At 45.3% G+C, this 18,640-nt stretch overlaps 1 protein-coding gene across 1 annotated transcript in view; it reads right to left on the reverse strand.

Moving 5' to 3' along the window:
* Positions 1 to 3,087: 3,087 nt before the first annotated feature.
* AP3B2 (adaptor related protein complex 3 subunit beta 2) overlaps positions 3,088 to 18,640 on the reverse strand; it is a 55,756-nt gene continuing 40,203 nt past the window's right edge. The window contains exons 19-25 of the mRNA XM_083712137.1: positions 17,775 to 17,897; positions 15,949 to 16,180; positions 14,647 to 14,731; positions 11,988 to 12,085; positions 11,243 to 11,266; positions 6,049 to 6,187; positions 3,088 to 3,682 (exon numbers count right to left, since the gene is read on the reverse strand). Of these exons, the coding sequence (XP_083568263.1) occupies positions 3,532 to 3,682; positions 6,049 to 6,187; positions 11,243 to 11,266; positions 11,988 to 12,085; positions 14,647 to 14,731; positions 15,949 to 16,180; positions 17,775 to 17,897 (852 nt within the window). The 3' untranslated portion in view covers positions 3,088 to 3,531. The remainder of the gene's footprint in view (positions 3,683 to 6,048; positions 6,188 to 11,242; positions 11,267 to 11,987; positions 12,086 to 14,646; positions 14,732 to 15,948; positions 16,181 to 17,774; positions 17,898 to 18,640) is intronic.

The following is an 18,640-nucleotide window of genomic DNA, read 5'->3' on the forward strand; positions in this document are numbered from 1 at the left end:
AGAGCGGTAGACTCGTAATCTGGGGAACCGGGTTCGCGTCTTTGCTCCTCCACATGCAGCTGCTGGGTGACCTTGGGCCAGTCACACTTCTCTGAAGTCTCTCAGCCCCACTCACCTCACAGAGTGTTTGTTGTGGGGGAGGAAGGGAAAGGAGAATGTGAGCCGCTTTGAGACTCCTTCGGGTAGTGATAAAGCGGGATATCAAATCCAAACTCTTCTTCTAAGCAGGGCCCATGGGATAGCTGTACCTAAGCGATCATTGCTGCTGGCCTCCCCCCAGGTCAGAGAGCACTAAAAAAAATGTTTTTAAGAGCCTCAAAGGAACAGCCTTCCTTGCCTGCAGTCTTCTGGTGTCTCTCTCCTTCTGCAGCCAGTATTGTGCCCTCCAGGGATCATCATAGCAAGTGTCTGCTAGGCCTGGGACGGTTAGTTCAGCTTTCCTCATTTGACATGCTGGTTGCAGCTGATGGGAACTGCATCTGGTGGGCACCAGTTTCAGGAAGGCTAGGTTAGTTGAATAGTCAGTTTGATGAGTTTTTTTTTTTTTAATCCTTTGAAAGACTAAGCACGTGCCCCATTTAACCGAGAAGCATGTTTTATATTTTTAATACTAGCGCAGACTGAAGCTGCAGATGGCAAGATCTGCAGATATTGGAAGCATTCTCCCTTCTCTCACAACAGAAGCAAGGTCTCTTCTAAGAAGATGATGCCAGCTACAAGACTATACACAGCATCGTAATTTCTGTATACTGTACTGCAGACAAGAAAGTCCTGGGTGGTGTGCTCAGAGTATGACTGAATGCAACGGCAAGAGGCATTTCTACCTTATGGAGGGCACTGCCGTCACAAGAGAAGAAGGGTTTAATGACTTCTTTGCTCGCAGTGGCGTAGCGTGGGTTGTCAGCACCCGGGGCAAGGCAAGTAATTTGTGCCCCCTAACCCGTGGATTTGCGCCCCCTAACCCGTGGATTTGCGCCCCCTAACCCTAACCCCCAGATGTTGCGCCCGGTGCGGCTGGCCCCCCCTGCACCCCCCACGCTACGCCACTGTTTGCTCATGTCCTTCCTTTTGCTGGCACTTACATATCTGCCCTCTTTTTAAAAAATAAATAAATTTTTATTAAGATTTTAAAGGTTACAAAAGAGAATAAAACAAGACAGTCAATAAAAAAAGAAAAAAAGCAATACATATATAAAAAATCATCAAAAAACAGAAAAAGAGAAAAAATAGAAAAATAAAAAACAAATCAAACCTTTAACTCGCTTACTTGCATTCACTTATTTCCTTGACTTCCTCACGCCTCCCATTTTTGTATTCTAATTCAATTACGGTAGATATTCCAGCAAATCCTTCCAACTTGGTTTTTATCCTCTTGACTAAGTCTCAAAGGACTGGGAGTGGGAGAAAGTGCAGAGCAACATAATTTTGTCATCATCCAACTCAAACTGCTGCAAATCCATTGGTATCCCAGATTGAAAGGCAGTGATGCTGCACTGATTCTGCATTTCACCAAGAAGCACACTTGGAACTTATTGTTGGAAAGGTTCCCTCCTCCCCAAATGTTGCGGAGTACAGGCCATCTTCCGGTATTTGGCCAAGGAATGTTGTCAGGGATTCTGCCAAGCATATCCCTCCTGCAACATGGTGGCCAACGTTTTTGCACAACACAACCTCCAACTCCCCTTACTTCTTCCTCCAACGTCTGAAGCATGTGAAAGAAACTGGCCTATGTTTGGAAACACACCAGTTCAAGAAATAAACTGTCACGTGAAAGAGCTTGTTTCAATATGGGCAAACCTGCAGTTTATAGAAGTCCATGGTATATATTATGAGAAATATGGGAAACAGACGCTCATAGTGATAGCTTAGAACAGTGGTCCCCAAAAGGGTGTGGCAGGAGACGGCAGGAAGAGTCAAAGCCAATCAGTATTATATTCTGAGAATGATTCATGTTCTTATGTAGCTGCATTGTTTTATATCTTCTGGATGTCCCATGGTCGAATTATAAAGTAGTTGCATTCTATGTTATAAATCAAATACTGCTAGTTGTTATTTTTGTTTTCCAATATATTTTCTATAAATAAAAAAATTGGTGTTTTGCAAGCAAGTTTTTATTCTGAAAGTCTGGCCCAGAGAAAAAAGTTTGATAACTACTGGCTTAGAAAGAGCGACTGATTAAATTTCATGTAACATTCATGAGTTTTGTTCCCCCTCCCCTCTTTTCCTCAGTTCTTGTTATAGAAATGAGTGCTTTATATCTGACTGATGCTGTGGAGAACTGGAGGAGACACAATAATTTTCAGAATATAATTTTTTAAACTATAATGTTGATGGTTCCTTTAAAAAAATATTTTGCCTGCTCCTCATGAATTGGCAAAACCAAAAAATATTCTAGTTTCCTTATAAATGGAGCTAACAAAAATGTAAAAAATAAATAAATTATACTTTTAATATATCAGACACGATAATTCTATGGTAAATTTATATGTAATGCACTTTTTGTTCCTAAAGTAACAAAGTGACCTTTGATACATAAAAAGTGTTTTTTGTTGTTGTTTTTTTAAAAAAATCCCCCCCCAAAAGTGTTCATTCCCCCGCCCCCAATTAAAATAAAAAAAAATCCTACATGGCTTCAAAATATCCAGAAATGTTACATCTCTGTGCTGAATAAATAAGGTCAACTGGAGGAACCCCAACTGAGTTGCAGCTCAAGTTCAAGTTGTCCATTGTCATAAAGAAATAGTAAGAGTAGAAATGGGAACTAATTATTATTTCATTTTTGGAAATAAGGTAAATTTTTAAAAACCCTCATCGTTTTGGGTATTTAAATAATGGAATAGCAACATGATGATTCAGGATAGATATGTCTGCATATGTACCAATATTATATGTGCACCAATTGTGTTTTAAAAATACTATGGCAGTTGTTAGATCAACAGAAATCTCAGTCCTCATATACATGTGGTTTCTTGCCCTTCTGCTCTACATTGGAGGAGCCATGGAGGAGGTTGAAATGGGGAAAGAGAAACAAAAGGAGATGTCTCAGGTTTCACTTTTGCCACCATACAGACGAGCCAGGAAACAGAATTTGCAATTCCAGGAAGAATTTTTATTGAACGATCTCTGCCCATAATAAATAGAGCCATAGAACAGAAAAACAGGGAGGAGACTCACTGCACAACAAGGATGGCAGAGTCACAGGGCATCTTCAGCATCCCAATAACCCGTTTCAGCCTTTTGTAACCTGGTGCCCTCCAGTTGTACTCCAAAAACTCTAGTACGCACCAGGTTACAAAAGGCTTCCCTAATTTGTTGCTGAGCTAATAATGTCTCTTATCCACATCAGAGGCTGCACCTTATTTTCTACCGTGGATTGTTTCCCATTGCCTGATCTCGGCTTTGACCTGTATTTTACATAGGGACAGGGAGACACAACAAGCTGGGTGGAGGGAGACAGATGGCTGAGCCCAGGAAGGAAGGACAGCTGGATGACTGAAGTGGGCGTGATGACGAGAGAAGGAAGCATTCTGGTCACTGCGTCAAGGAGTGGATAATGTCCTTTACTAGCATGGTGCTAATCAACATCTTCTCACTGTTGATAGTGAGCTGTGCCATGCTGCCCGCCTTCTTCTCCAGCATGATGAGGATGAGACTTCCACTGCTAACCGTCTTGGCGGCGAACCTGTTCAGAGGGAAACAACCCAACAAGAAGGTGACTGCACGTCACAAGGTTTAGTATGGTGCAGTAGTCGGAGCAGTGTTTCTCAAACTTTGGTCTCTAGCTGTTTTTGGACTACAATTCCCATCACCCCGAACACTGGTGCTGCTAGCCATGCATGATGGGAGCTGTAGTCTAAAGATAGCTACAAGTTTGGGAAACCCTGAGTTAGGGCAATTTCCCCAGCCTAGTGCCATGTAGATGCTCTGGACTGCAACTCCCATCTGCCCCAGCCAGCATGGGTTGGGAGTAGTAGTTCAAAACAACTGCAGGGTACCAGTTTGGGGAAGGCAAATTCAATTCCCCACTGTGAGTCCTGGAAGACCTGCTCCCTGCCTTGCAGGCCTTCCTCGACCTGACCTGGGAAGGAGGTGCCCTGATTGATTCCAGCTACAAAAAAACCTGAGGCTGCTGAAGTGGTCACAGACCATCTCAGCTGTCTTTCAGTGCAGATGTAGGTCGCAGAGCCTGAGCTTCCATAGGTGCCACCCGCCCTGAACCACCATTGGCAGGATTGGCAGCAGCTATATTCTTTTGTTAATTGTGCTGTTGTGGCGTTGTGGGTTAAACCACAGAGCCTAGGACTTGCCGATCAGAAGGTCGGCGGTTCGAATCCCCGTGACGGGGTGAACTCCCTGCTCCTGCCAACCTAGCAGTTCAAAAGCACGTCAAAGTGCAAGTAGATAAATAGGTACCACTCCAGCGGGAAAGTAAACGGCGTTTCCGTGCGCCGCTCTGGTTCACCAGAAGCGGCATAGTCATGCTGCCCACATGACCCGGAAGCTGTACGCCGGCTCCCTCGGCCAATAAAGCGAGATGAGTGCCGCAACCCCAGAGTCGTCTGCATTTTATATTTAACTTGCTTTAGCAATGTTTTCATTCCCGCCCCCACTTAACTCTGCTGTGTTAAATGTGTATTCTGTAGCTGACTTTCTTTGTAATGTACTATTTTGAAATCTTTAAGTTAATATTTTAGTTTCCTGTTAATTATGTTGCTTTGAATGTATGCTTTATATTTGGTTTTCATCAGTAATGTTTTATTCTGCATTTTTTATTTGATGTTTTAATGTGTTGTCAACTGCTTTGGGGAGATGCGGGTGGCACTGTGGTCTAAACCACTGAGCATCTTGGGCTTGCCGATCGGAAGGTCGGCGGTTCGAATCCCCGTGATGAGGTGAGCTCCTGTTGTTCAGTCCCAGCTCCTGCCAACCTAGCAGTTCGAAAGCACGCCAAAAAGTGCAAGTAGATAAATAGGTACTGCTCCGGCAGGAAGCTAAACGGCCTTTCCGTTTTGCCAGTGGCTTAGTCATGCTGGCCACATGACCAGGAAAAACTGTATGTGGACAAAGGCCGGCTCCCTCGGCCAGTAAAATGAGATAAGTGCCGCAACCCCAGAGTCATTTGCGACTGGACTTAACTGTCAGGGGTCCTTTACCTTTTTACCTTTAAACTGCTTTGAGATTTTTTTTCTTTAAAATATAAAGCCATATAGAAATGAAATTATTATTAATTATAATCCCTCCCTCACATCCTCAGCATGTTTTCATTTTTATTGGGCTGTTTATACCTAAAGAACATTTGCCCAAAAGAAGACATCATAAGATCTGCCAAGCCTTTCTGTAGTTTGGTCTTTGGTTTCCAAAGGCCAAAAGAACAGCACATAAAAGCGGTTTGAAACCTGAGCAATGAGTCTAGATTTTTGTCTATACAGAAAATGCTAGGACAATAGAGATTACAGTCCCTAGAGAGGTACAAAATGCTAAAAGACTATCCTCTCTCAAGGGCAACCAGCTGTCTAGACTTTAAGCGTCCTAGATATTCTTACACTAAAGGCTGCTAGATCCAGAATTCAGAAAAAAATGAATACTGATGTTGCAAAACATCAGACCTGTGAGGCTCTGAAATGTTACTATTTGGGGAGATTTGCGCAACACTAGGTAGACAGTAATTTAATTGCCTCAGCTGCAATGTGTGGTATCCTGGCTTTGTGTAGCTTCAACATTTCCTTTGTTCCATCAAAGTCTGGAACTACAGCTGCAAATTTGTGGGCATCAAGGGCAAGTATTTGAGAACAGAAGCAGTAATAGAAGTTGTCAGACATCCAGGTGGGGATTAGAAGTGACCCAAGAATATGAGGTTAGGACAGGGATGGAAAACTGGAGGCCCATCATGTGTTGTTGGACTACAATTCCTATCAGCCCCAGCCATCATGGCCAATGGTGAGGGATGATGGGAGTTGTAGTCCAGCAACTTCTGGCAGGCCACAATCCTCACTATTTAGAAGAAGCAGAGACAACATTGATCTTGGCATATGGCAGCCATCTCCTCACCGATACTCCTTGTCTGAGCCACAAGGCACACGGCTAACGTTGGCTGCAGATGTCACCTGTTGCACAATCACGTGGTCACTCTGGCATTTGTCAGGAAGAGTCAACTTCTCTGTGATTTCACTCATCCCTGTTAGCTTCCCTGGAGGACAGAAGGTAGAAAAGGGGAAAAAAGAACAGTAGACATCTGGGTGGAGACAGTGTATGACTTGGGAGCAAAAGGTCCAGGTTTCCCTGGCTGTTTAGGATACAAACCAATCTAGAATGGGAGATCTATGCTATGCGTAGCTTCCCGTCAGCTCCCACTTCAGGTTGCATATATAACTCTGGAATTCCCATTCCCTAAAAACATTTGATACTGTCAACTGAAGGATTTGAATTTCGCCACCTCATGTCTGCTTCTATCCTTGAGATCTGCAGGTCAAATGTCTGCAACTATTCAATTTTTTTTTCTGGTCAACTCCACCCTATAGGATACCATGCCTGTACCTCTAAGGACAAAGGCCCACAGTGACTAATGCAATCTCAATAGCTAATGCAAATTTCTGAAGGGTACACATTTTCCTGTTGCAGCCTGCCCATGTTCTTAGGTCTAGAGGAGATGCCCTTCTTGTCTTTCCACCACCAAGACAAGGGCATTATATGGAGATATGGAATAGGGTAGGGGAAGCCAACATGGCGTCCTCCAGATGTTGTTGGACTACAACTCCCATCAGCCCTGACCACTGGCTGTGCTGGCTGAGGCTGATGGGAGTTGGGAATCCAAGAACACCTGGAGGCACCACATGGTCAACCTTTGAGATAGGGGTCTTCTCTATGTTGGTGCTCTGCCGATGGATTGCCCTCTGCCTAGAGTAGGGGTGGGGAGCTGGATCTGACCAGTGGGCCAGATTTTTATCTCCCCTACCCCTTGCAGTGCGAGTCTGACAGGTGGGTGGAGTGACCCACTTGTCAAGCCCCTGATATCACAATGATAACAGGTGTCCTGTGTTTGCCCATGTGGATGAGTGGCTGATTGTTGCCACGTGCAAAGCGCTGTGCAGAGGGCCACAGGTTCTTTGCCCCTGGCCTAGAGGCACAATTGGTGCTGACACTTTTGGTGTTTTGGTGCTTGGCAAAAACTCATCTGTTCCCTTAGGGCAGTGTTGGCCAAACCTGGGTCTCCAGGTGTTTTTGGACTACAACTCCCATCACCCTAGCTAACAGGACCAGTGATCAGGGATGATGGGAACTGTAGTCCCAAAAGAGTTGAAGGGCCAAGTTTGGAAAACCTTGACCAGGGGGTAATGGATTTTTTTTCCTGCTGCAAGTGAGAAGACCCAAGACCCGGAACCCTGTAGGACTATGCTTTATTTGTATCTGGCTTTTGTGAACTGCCCTGAGACCTGCGGGTATAGGATGGTACACAAATTTAATTAACAGCAATAACAATAATTTAGAAGCTGCATTAAATTGGCTTTATCATAATGCTGCTTTACCATTTTATTGTTTCACAATCCACACCAGGATCATATGGTGAAGGGAAGGCTAGAAACTTCTTATAAATAAACAGATAAATCTCAGCCCCAAGGTTACCATCTGATAGTGGATACAACCAGTGGGGTGACCTTATAAACTGGTTCCCAGTTTGCTGCTGCTGTGGGGAGGTAGGGCCCCCAAATGATGCTGTGTCTCCCTGAGTATATTAGCATATTATTATAAAACTAAAGCAAAATTAGTTTTCAAGCTTTAGCTTTTTCGGTGGGGTGTGTGGAGCTACTTTGGGAGCATATTTAAACAGAAAAGCAGCATATAAAATATTTGCAGTGAATAAATGCTTACATACAATTGCCATTTTGGATGCATGCAGAGTATCTATTAAAATAATAATGTGAAGGGGCAGCAGTGTTAGAGGCCTTCATGAACAGTGGCAGCACTATTTGTTGTAGCTTCGCAGTGTACGTAGCTATGTGCACTTGCTTAATAAGATGGCCCTGATCCTGAATATTTTGCCTAAACCTGTCCATATTCAACCCCTTACTTCTTATTGGATTAGGATTATTGTTGTCTACACTACAGATGGTTCACTGACCACAGTTAGAACCAGATCTGCATTCAAAACCCTAAATCTAGGATTTGAATGCAGGCTTCCAAGGCAGAGCCAAGTGGAAAGACTTCATGGACTGAATTCACTTCAGTGGGAGGAGGATGTTGCATAATCAAAAGTTTCCATAGGAAAAAAAAGAGAGAATGTCAAGCGGAAAGCTAGGCTAAATTGTTCTCCGTGTCATGCTAATTTTCTACAGGCAGGGTGGTTTTTTTTGTTTTGGTTTGGTTTTAAATATGCCTGAACATTCAAATATGTAATGCAACACCTGCAGCCCTACATGATACTTGTCGGGAAAAGATTCGCAAGTTGATTCTGATGAATATAAAACCGACCTTGGGTTTTGCAGTACAATTGTGTGGTTACACTCCACTGTGAATAGCAATTCCTATTTATTTTATTTATTTGCCAACACATCTTATAGGCTTGTGGGACAGACCTAAGAGCTTCTGATTGCTGCAGAGAGAGCTGCAAAGGGACATCCTGACAAGATCCAGAGTTCAGGGCAATTCTAGTTTGACACACCCTACCCCGTTCTATCCAGGATGAGTCCCCATTGTAACTTAGCTGAACAAGAGGTACTGATGGGGGCTATCTGAAAAGAAGACATAAGATCGATATATGTTGTAATATCTATATAAGCCAAGAGTTTCCAAATGGAAGTGTACTATGTGTCCAAGGGAGGGTATAGGTGTATTTTTGTGTGTATTTTTTAATATTCAGGAAGGGACCCTCATAAAGCAAAAGCATTTTAGCACCCCCCCCCCCACCCACCCTAGAGGATTATATTTATAGTGTTCTTACGAACAGCCATTCCAAACTAGTAGGCTTTGGGTTAATTGTCCCAGAAAGCCCCCCTGCTTGCAGAAAGTGGTGTGCAGCTTGGAGTGTTATTAGAGGCAGTGGTGCCTGGGTGCCGGGCATTAACATGCCAAAAAGGCTGCCTTGCTGAACCATGCAGGGAGTTTCGTCAGCCGACGGGATGCCAGGTGCTCTGCCAAGGTAAAAGGAGAAGGGAAGACGGAGGGGAAGGTACAGAAAGGGCTCAGGAGCAGGTCCACCCCTCTGCTGGTCTCTCTCACGGCTGGAGAGCAGCATGCAAAAGTACATGCAACTCTACTGCAGAGGCAGAAAACCTAGTGGCCCATCAGAAGGTAAGACGCTTGCGGGCATTGGTGTCCTTACCAAAGCTTCAATGCCAAAACCTTTCATTGAGAGCCTAGCAAACTGAGTTCTGAGGATGCTCCCTAGGTTGCAGAACAGCTTGCCTGTGTGTTCTGTCAGCTGATGCCCAAGAGCCAATTCCTTTCTGCCAGGGCCTATTTATTCTTAGCCTCTGCGCTTGCTCCTGAATCAGAACAACATGCCTGATGCAAGGACAACTGTGTGGGAGTGCCTGTGCTTTTGGATCTTGGCCCCCGTCCAGTTTTGATGATGCATCCTCCTCTAGCCCAAGGCCAAGAATCTGTGGCCCGTAAGTCCAACTCTATTCAGCTCTAGCCAGCATGGCTAGTGGTCAGGGGTGATGGGAGACTCCAACTTTAGCCCCCTTTATCCTTGTCTGCTGCACTGGAATTCACCTTACTTCTGCCCAACTTGGATCAAGAGTCAGATCCTTTGGGTCCTCTCAACAAAGTTATTAAAGACCCAATAACACCCCTTGCTTTTGGGTCAATACTTGGAAACTTAGCCCTGGGCCAATATGTCATCCATCTTCTGTCGGAGTCTATCTCTCAAACTCCGGTGGAGCTCAGTAAGTAAAGCTTAAAAATAGCCACACACCCCAGTGTCTGGCACGCCTTCATAGGTTACACCGAACCATAACGACTTTTTTAAAAATTAGCTAATCAATATTAATTAATAACTGCTAACTTTACTGCCCTATTGCTGTGCGTAGTGTCAATGTACAGCTGACACCCAACATCTGGGCAGTAGCTTAAAATTTGATATGGTGTAGAAATTCTTATAATCCTTGCAAAGTTGAAAATAAAGTTTTTGAAATAATAATAATAATAATTTATATCCCGCCCATCTGGCTGGGTTTCCCCAGCCACTCTGGGCGGCTCCCAACAGAATATTAAAAATATGATCAAACATCAAACATTAAAAACATCCCTAAACAGGGTTGCCTTCAGATGTCTTCTAGAAGTCAGACAATTGTTTATTTATTTGACATCTGATGGGAGGGCGTTCCACACGGCGGGCGCCACTACCGAGAAAGAGTTGCTAGCCTCCTAAATCAGCCTTCATCAACCTGGTGTCTTCTAGAGGTTATTGGACTACAATTCCCATCAACCCCCAGGGGGCTGATGGGAGTTATAGTCCAACAACCTCTAGAAGGCACTAGGTTGGTGAAGTCTTTCCTAAATGTTTCCCCATGTGTATTGACATCTGTACTAGGCTGGGGTGGGGAGACCCAACAAGTACTTCCTTCAAACATGTTTTCTATACAGTTGTACCTCGGGTTACAAATGCTTCAGGTTGCGTTTTTTCGGGTTATGGACCGCCGAAACCCGCAAGTACCGGAACGGGTCACTTCTGGGTTTCGGCAGTTGCGCATGCACAGAAGTGATAAATTGCAACCCGCGCATGCGCAGATGCGCAGCTCTGGGTTGCGAACGTGCATCCCGCACGGATCACGTCCGCGCCCCGAGCGTCCACTGTACTAGTTAAATGGAGACAATTCTTACTTGCCGGGGTGGCCAACAGCCTGCCGGGAAATCCTTTATTGCACTAGCAAGCTAGAAAGGTTACATCTTCCTGACCTCTATTACCCTGTTTGCAACCTATTAACAGAGTTTGGTAGGTGGGGGCATGGAGAAAAGGGGCAAGGGGTCGGGAAAGTTGCAGGAGAAATAGGGTGTGTCTACAGTGCAAGTTGCACCAGGCTAAGGTTAGGAGAAGGGTGTGTGTGTCTGCGGTGAAAGCAGTGCTAATTAAAGGCTCTGCAGCTAATGGGTTGGGAAGAGTCCCCAGGGTTGAAGCAGGGCTATTACTACGGCTAGAAAAGGAGAGAAACTACCCAGTGGAAGCAGCGCTAGCACTATGGCTACAAGGAGGAGACAGCAGCTGCAGCATCCACAGAAAATAGCTACCTGTGCTGGGACTTACCCACACCCATCCTTAACAGTTGCTCTAAAGAAAAAGAAGAAGCAAGAATGCAGAAGGCAGCGGAGGAGAACAAAACACATGATTAGCGTCAGCTGCCAACACGGCCCCCAACCAAAAGTGCTCCCCCCATAGCCACGGCCAGCCTGAGAGGGTGATGGAAGCTCTTGAATGGGGGCGGCGCCAAGAATGCCCTCCCCGTGATGGTCTCTCTCCCATTTCTCTCTCGCTGGCCAGTTACACCCGGAGCAAAAAACCATTGGAAATCACAGGAGTAGGGAAACTCTCTCAAACCCACAAAAAGAGAAGCATGGTCTGCATGCAAAATGCAGTACAGTCCTATATATGTTTACTTGGAAGTAAGGCCCACTATGCCCAGTGGGGCTTACTCCCAGGAACATGTGAATAAGATCGCATCCTTGATGTAGCAGGAAAAGAGCCATGACGATTTTGAGTCTGGTAGCCTTTTTGTAGGGGGAAAGTGCCCCACAGATGCCTATACTAGGGCGAGGCAGTGGGGGGGGGGGCTGAGAGGAGGGGAGGGAAGCCCGAATGGCCAAGGGCAATTCTCCCCTGTCTAGTATGATCTCGCTTCTCTTCCGGGGCAGAGTGGGGCAACAGAGAAGAGGGCTGTGCAATCCTGGCTTCATTACCAAGTTATGGGTTTGGACCTTGTTGTTGAGAATCTGCCCTGCTTCCTTTTACAGCTGGTTTTGAGGCGAGGGGGGGGCGGAGAAATAACACTTACCTTGCTCCTTTTTGAATTCATTCTCGCTCATGAAGACAGGAGCCATGAGCTCCCCCACTGGGGGCTGGATGGACACATAGAACTGGCGTGTGTGTGTGCTGGAAACAGAAAGAGACCGTGCAAGATGAGCTTGGCTTCACCAAGAATTCACCAAGAACAACAGGGCAGTTCCTTAAGACCACTATAATCTATCCTGCAGCTATTATACCCTCAGCTAGTTATCTTACCTTTCCTACTCATAAAAAGGTAAAGGAACCCCTGACCATTAGGTCCAGTCGTGGCCGACTCTGGGGTTACGGCACTCATTTTGCTTTATTGGCCGAGAGAGCCGGCGTACAGCTTCCGGGTCATGTGGCCAGCATGACTAAGCTGCTTCTGGCGAACCAGAGCAGCGCATGGAAACGCTGTTTACCTTCCTGCCAGAGCGGTACCTATTTATCTACTTGCACTTTGACGTGCTTCCAAACTGCTAGGTTGGCAGGAGCAGGGACCGAGCAACGGGACCTCACCCCGTCGCAGGGATTCGAACCGCCGACCTTCTTATCGGCAAGTCCTAGGCTCTGTGGTTTAACCCACAGCGCCACCCGCGTCCCTTCCTACTCATAAGGGCAAATGGGGCACTGGCCCACTAACCTCAACCGGCCCCCATCTACCTGCCTTTTTACTTGCAACCAGTCCAACAGGTGGGCACTGCCTGTCAGCTCCTTCCTTAGTCTCAATGTTGCCCTTGTAGACCATGGCAGGGAAGAGGAGGGAGAGCAAAACTGAATTAACTGGCTCTGTCTGTCATTGGATTGTATCCAGTATTAGACCTATTCAGAGTAGACCCATTTAAAGTAATGGACACATCTAAACTCGGCCCATTAATTCAAATGGGTCTACTCTGAGTTGGACTTTGTTGGGTGCAACCCACTCCAGTCTCAGCAGCCACCAGTTTCCACTGATATGGCCATGTTCCCCGTCTTCCGTCCTTGAATTGTCTTCCTCTGTCTTCCTGAGATCGTTTTAAAATCTTACTTTCAAACACTTGTATTTTGTTCCCCTGTTTATCTTTTTTTAAACTTCAAATTGCTCTTTTATTGCTCTGCATAGCAATCTCTAACTTAAACCAAAATGTTGTGTCTGTGGTCTCACACATCTATCTATCCATTTTTGGTGGCAGCTCCTTAAATGTGGGACTCATTGCCTCTTTGTATTTGCATGAGTCAGTCTCCCTCCCACGCTATAAGAAGCAGATAACAGATATGTTATCTGTTTCTGCAGGCCTCCTTCTAATCTGCGCATATATATATATATATATATATATATATATATATATATATATATATAAAATTTTCAAGAAAGTAAAACCAAAGCATATCACAGTGTCAGTTTGCATGCATTTCTTGGTACGGAAAGTATTGATCTGATGTGTAGAAATCTTTCCTATTGGAAGTAATTCAAGAGGGTTCTGGAAGCTTCTCTGTGTGAAAGAAACTGGTGCAAGCTGGAAGTTTCTAGCTGAAACGTAAGTTTCTATTCTGCCCAGAGACAAGCTGCAGGTTCATGATGTTTGGGTTATTACTTCAGAGAAGCTGAGAACAGCTGGCTTAAATTAGTTCTGTTATCTCTTTCTGTCAAGGTCATGCTGAATATAAAAGTAGGGCCAGAAGGAGCCTGGCTTTCACTTTCTATCTCTCTTTCCTTCTTGTGTGGTATTCTGTATATACAGTGGTGCCTTGCAAGACGAAATTAATTCGTTCCGCGAGTTTTTTCGTCTTGCGATTTTTTCGTCTTGCGAAGCACGGACTTTGGAAAAGCTTCAAAAATCACCAAAGTCTTCAAAAACCTCAAAAAAGTTGCTCCTCGAAGTAAATGCACGGTTTTAAGAAAAAGGAAACAAACTTGCAAGACAAAGGAAACAAACTTGCAAGACATTTTTGTCTTGCGAAGCAAGCCCATAGGGAAATCCGTCTTGCGAAGCAACTCAAAAACCGAAAAACTTTCGTTTTGTGAGTTTTTCGTCTTACGATGCATTCGTCTTGCGAGGTACCACTGTAGTATGCTTAGTATTAGGGTTTTAATCTTATTGTAAGTTATTGCAAGTTTAAGTTTAGTCTACTGCAACTGGATTCCTTATGGGCAGTGCCAATCCTGAATGTATTGGATTTGTGACCATGATGCTCATTTGCCTTCAATAGCAGTAAAGCTCTGCTGGATGAAGTATTAATTGCCTCTGATCTATTTTTTGGGAATCTTGCAATCTGTTTAAGTTTTTGCTCTGCTAACTATATGTTGGAATCTGCTCTGGATCAATATGAGTAGAATTCATGACATGCAGCCCATTGACTAAGGTGACCTGCAGGGAGCTCTCTCATACACCCCCCACCTGCTGCAAACAAACAAACAAACAAGTAGAAGTATAAATATTATTATTATTTAGTAGCAGCAACATTCATCTTATAGCACAGAAAGGATCGACCTATCAGTGAGGTAGCAAGGACAAGGTAGACATGAAGCTAGCGGAGAGAATGGCAAAATATTGCTGATATGGAGTTATTGTACTCTTGAGAGCAGAGCAGAGCTCCTGCTATTCTGTTATGGTGGAGATGCTTTGGTCTGCTCATTGCTGAGAACACAGCCATTGCTTTGCACAAAATGAAGGAGAAGAGGTACTCACCAGAGCTGGAAGCTGGCTGCCTGGGTCGAGTCACAAAAGTCTATGCCCATAGCAACACTGACTGTTTCACCAGGTGCCAAAGACTCTGCAAGCCCAGGAGAAAAGGACCCAAATGAGATGTTAGGGTTGCCCCCATCCCGCACCTTGCACCAGGAGGCTCCAAAGTACCTTAGGGTGGGTTCAACAACCCCTCCAGTTTCATTAAGCAATACATGTTGGGCCTGCGATAAAAGTCTGGGCACTCCATCCCAAACCCCATTTCCACCCAAAAGTCAGTCAATGCTTTCTATGGCTACTGAACGCGCTGAGTCATCACTAGGCTGATTTTTGAGGATCAGCCCCCCCTAGTGGGTTTGGGGGGATAGGGTTGCACTTCTGAAAACTTCTGGTTTCTTGCAAGTCTGCAGATATTTCCCTCTGGTGCGACGGCACTCGCACCTGAACTTTAGAAACAGTGCCAATGTTGCTGTTCCAAATGGCCCAGAGGCTAGAATAAAAGGAAAATGGCCCAATTCCTATGCTGTTGCAATTCTTTTCCCCAAGCCAAACAGTAGTGGTTCTAACCACAAGAGACACACTCAGACTAGTGCATGGTGTAGTGGTTAGAGGGTTGGACTAGGACCTGGGAGACCAGAGTTTAAACCCCCCCTTCAGCCTCAAAGCTCAGTGAGTGACTTTGGGCCCGTCAGTTTCTCTCTCTCTGTTTCTATCCCCCACCTCACAGGGCTGTTGTGAGGATAAAAATGAGAGACAGAACCATGAGAAACACATAAGCTACCTCAAGATCCCTGGAGAATAAAGGTAAAGGTAAAGGGACCCCTGACCATTAGGTCCAGTTGTGGCCGACTCTGGGGTTGCGGCACTCATCTCGCTTTATTGGCCGAGGGAGCCGGCGTACAGCTTCCAGGTCATGTGGCTAGCAGGACTAAGCCGTTTCTGGCAAACCAGAGCAGTGCATGGAAACGCCGTTTACCTTCCCGCCGGAGCGGTACCTATTTATCTACTTGCACTTTGATGTGCTTTTGAACTGCTGGGTTGACAGGGACTGATTCGAACCACCGACCTTCTGATCGGCAAGTCCTAGGCTCTGTGGTTTAGGCCACAGCGCCACCCGCGTCCCTTCCCTGGAGAATAGGTAGGATATAAATGGAATAAAATATATAAATAAGTATCAGCTAGGCTTGCTAGGGGGTAGGTAACATTCTCAAACCCAACTGACTACCCCAGAAGGAGCCAGCGAAAAGCATGGCTGCCTGCTGAATCCCAAGCGCATGCATGTACCCATGCTCACATAGATCCTACCGATCTCCTTGAACTCCTGGACACGCATGCCTGAGAGTAGCTTGGGCTCATTCACACGGATGTTCTTCACCTCAGCAGCAGTGTTATTGGAGATCTGGATCTGCACAGCCACCATACGGGAATCAGGGGTGAAAGGCTGTCGGCTGAAGTAATACTCGACAGACAGCCCCTCTCCCGTCATGCGGTGCAGCAGCTCATACGTCTTTACAGCGCCAAATGCAGGACTGATCATCTGCAAAGCAGGGGAGGAAGGAAGGAAGAAATGGGGAGATTCAGGCAGGCTAAAGTGCAATGAGGAGAGGCAGGATGAAAGGAGGAAGCCCAAGAAGGAACCAGGTGCTCCTTCCTAAATCCCCTTAGGGGAAAAAAGAGGTATTTTAACAGCTTCTAATCTGGATGGAAGAGTTGCCTTCCATACAAGAATGGGTTAATGATTTGCACTCCCTCTCCTTATCTGAAGTGGCACCCTATCAACATAAACACAATTAACAGAAATACAAGAAGCATTTGGTCAGCCTTTCTTGAAATGTATGCATCACAGTTGGCCATTTAGTATATATTGGTATTTCTAGTTTATATGGTCAAAACATCATATTCCTCTTTCCTACATCCCGTTTTTATTTTTTTGTTTGAATGCTACTTTCTTCTTTGTATAAATGTATAATAAAATGTATAAAGTTAGAAATCAAAAGCTGGGAACATCCAGTGCAGTTCTCACTGGAAGGCAGCGTGGCAGCTGCCAGAGCACAGCACAGCCGTGGCCAATCATGGGTCTTGCACAGGAGCACAAGGAGCTGCCGTATACTGAGCCATATCATTGGCCCATCTAGTTCAGCATTTATCTACACTACTGACAATGGCTCACCAGGGTTTCCTAGCCCAGTTGGGAGATGCCAAATATTGAACCCAGGACCTTCTGTTTACAAAATGTGCACTCTTATCAGTGAGCTATAAAATTCCCATATAGTTTATACTAGCCACTTCAGATCTTGGACAGCACACCCGGGAGACTTATTTTCCTGACAAAGACAGCTAAGGAAACGTACCACAGGACTCTAGCTTTCCCCAGCCACATAATTATCAGGTCCTGCACCCTAAAAATATCATTTAAGGTCCTATCAACAAAAAAAGAACCATCGTGGAATAGGGCAGTACAGTGGTACCTCGCAAGACGAAAAACGCGCAAGACGAAAGAGTTTTCAGTTTTTTGAGTCGTTCCACAAGACGAATTTCCCTATGGGCTTGCTTCGCAAGACGAAACGTCTTGCGACTTCTTGTGAGTTTGTTTCCTTTTTCTTAAAGACGCCAAGCCGTTAATAGCCGCTAAGCCGCTAATAGCCGTGCTTCGCAAGACAAAAAAACCGCAAGACGAAGAGACTCACGGAACGGATTAATTTCGTCTTGCGAGGCACCACTGTATCCAACTAACTCATCCCATCAGTGCAAGGATTTCCACTTGTGCAACAGTGTCCCTCACTTTCCTCCCCTTATGTTCACCCTACACACACTCCAAATCTGCTCCAAAGGGTTGGGAGGACACCTGGAAGATATTTAGAGGGTTGTTGGGAGAGGGAGAGCTGCCGGAACATTCACGTAGCATTACGTTAGTGCTATGTTCAAATTCCCACTGAACTGTGATGCTCACTGGATGGCCTAGGGCCTAGGCCAATCACACTCTCTAGGCCAAATCTACCTAACAGGGTTGTTGTCAAACAGATGGAAGAAAGAATCGTGCATTCTGCGAGCTTCTTGGAGGAAAGAGAAGATCTAAAAAGGTAAGAACAGATAAATTGAGAGAGATATATAAATAAACTGAGATCACTTACAGCAGCCGCTAGAGAAGTGTCAGTCAGGGTGAGGCCCTCAAGGTCGGTCACTAGGCTGCTGGAAACTGCGGGGCTGGAGGCAACTGGCTGTGGGGGAGGGGGTGTGACTGTGGGGCAGAGAAGCAGGAAACAAAGGCGTTAATGAACTTCTAGATCTGGACCTTTCACAATTTGGGTTGGGAAGAGAGAATGGCAAGTCAACAAGACCCGCTCTATGGGGAAAAAATAAAAGTGCCTAGAGTCAGATGTGAACACACACACACACACACACGATATACAAAAAAGTGCTCTCAAGCACCATGGACAGATCACCTGCTCTATGGCAACCTGTAAAGCAGTCATTCCAAAACTTTGGCCAGGGCACAGAACATGAATTTAAGCATGGGTCCCTATGAGGCTCCAATATGCTGCTGTGTAACAGTTGCCTCTCTCTGCCAGGAGTCGTTGAATGATCCAGTTGCAGACAGACCTGCTAAGCATAACTTGACCTCAGAAGAAGTAATCACCTGCTGCATCTCTTTCCTCTCAGTGACAATGGACACAGAGTGCATTCACAGCAGGTGACCTTCTTTGAAAGCGATTATTCAGACCCATCTCAGGACAACACAGGAACTTGTTGCCTTATAGCAAGTCGGATCATTGGTCCACCTAGCTCAGCTCCCTCTCTAAGGATTTCCAAGAAGAATGTTTCTAGCCCTAACCTACCTGGGGATGCTGAGGATTAAATCTGGGATCTTCTATCACATCCCTTTTCCAAATTAGAGGAGGCATGCATGCATTTAATTTGTCTGCTTTTGCTCTTCTAAAAATAGTTATCATGACACTTTCCCCCATCCACCCCCAAATCAGGATCAGAGCTGCAGGTG

Source organism: Podarcis gaigeae (genome assembly GCF_964106915.1).
Source record: "Podarcis gaigeae genome assembly, chromosome: 14".
NCBI classification, from domain to species: domain Eukaryota; kingdom Metazoa; phylum Chordata; class Lepidosauria; order Squamata; family Lacertidae; genus Podarcis; species Podarcis gaigeae.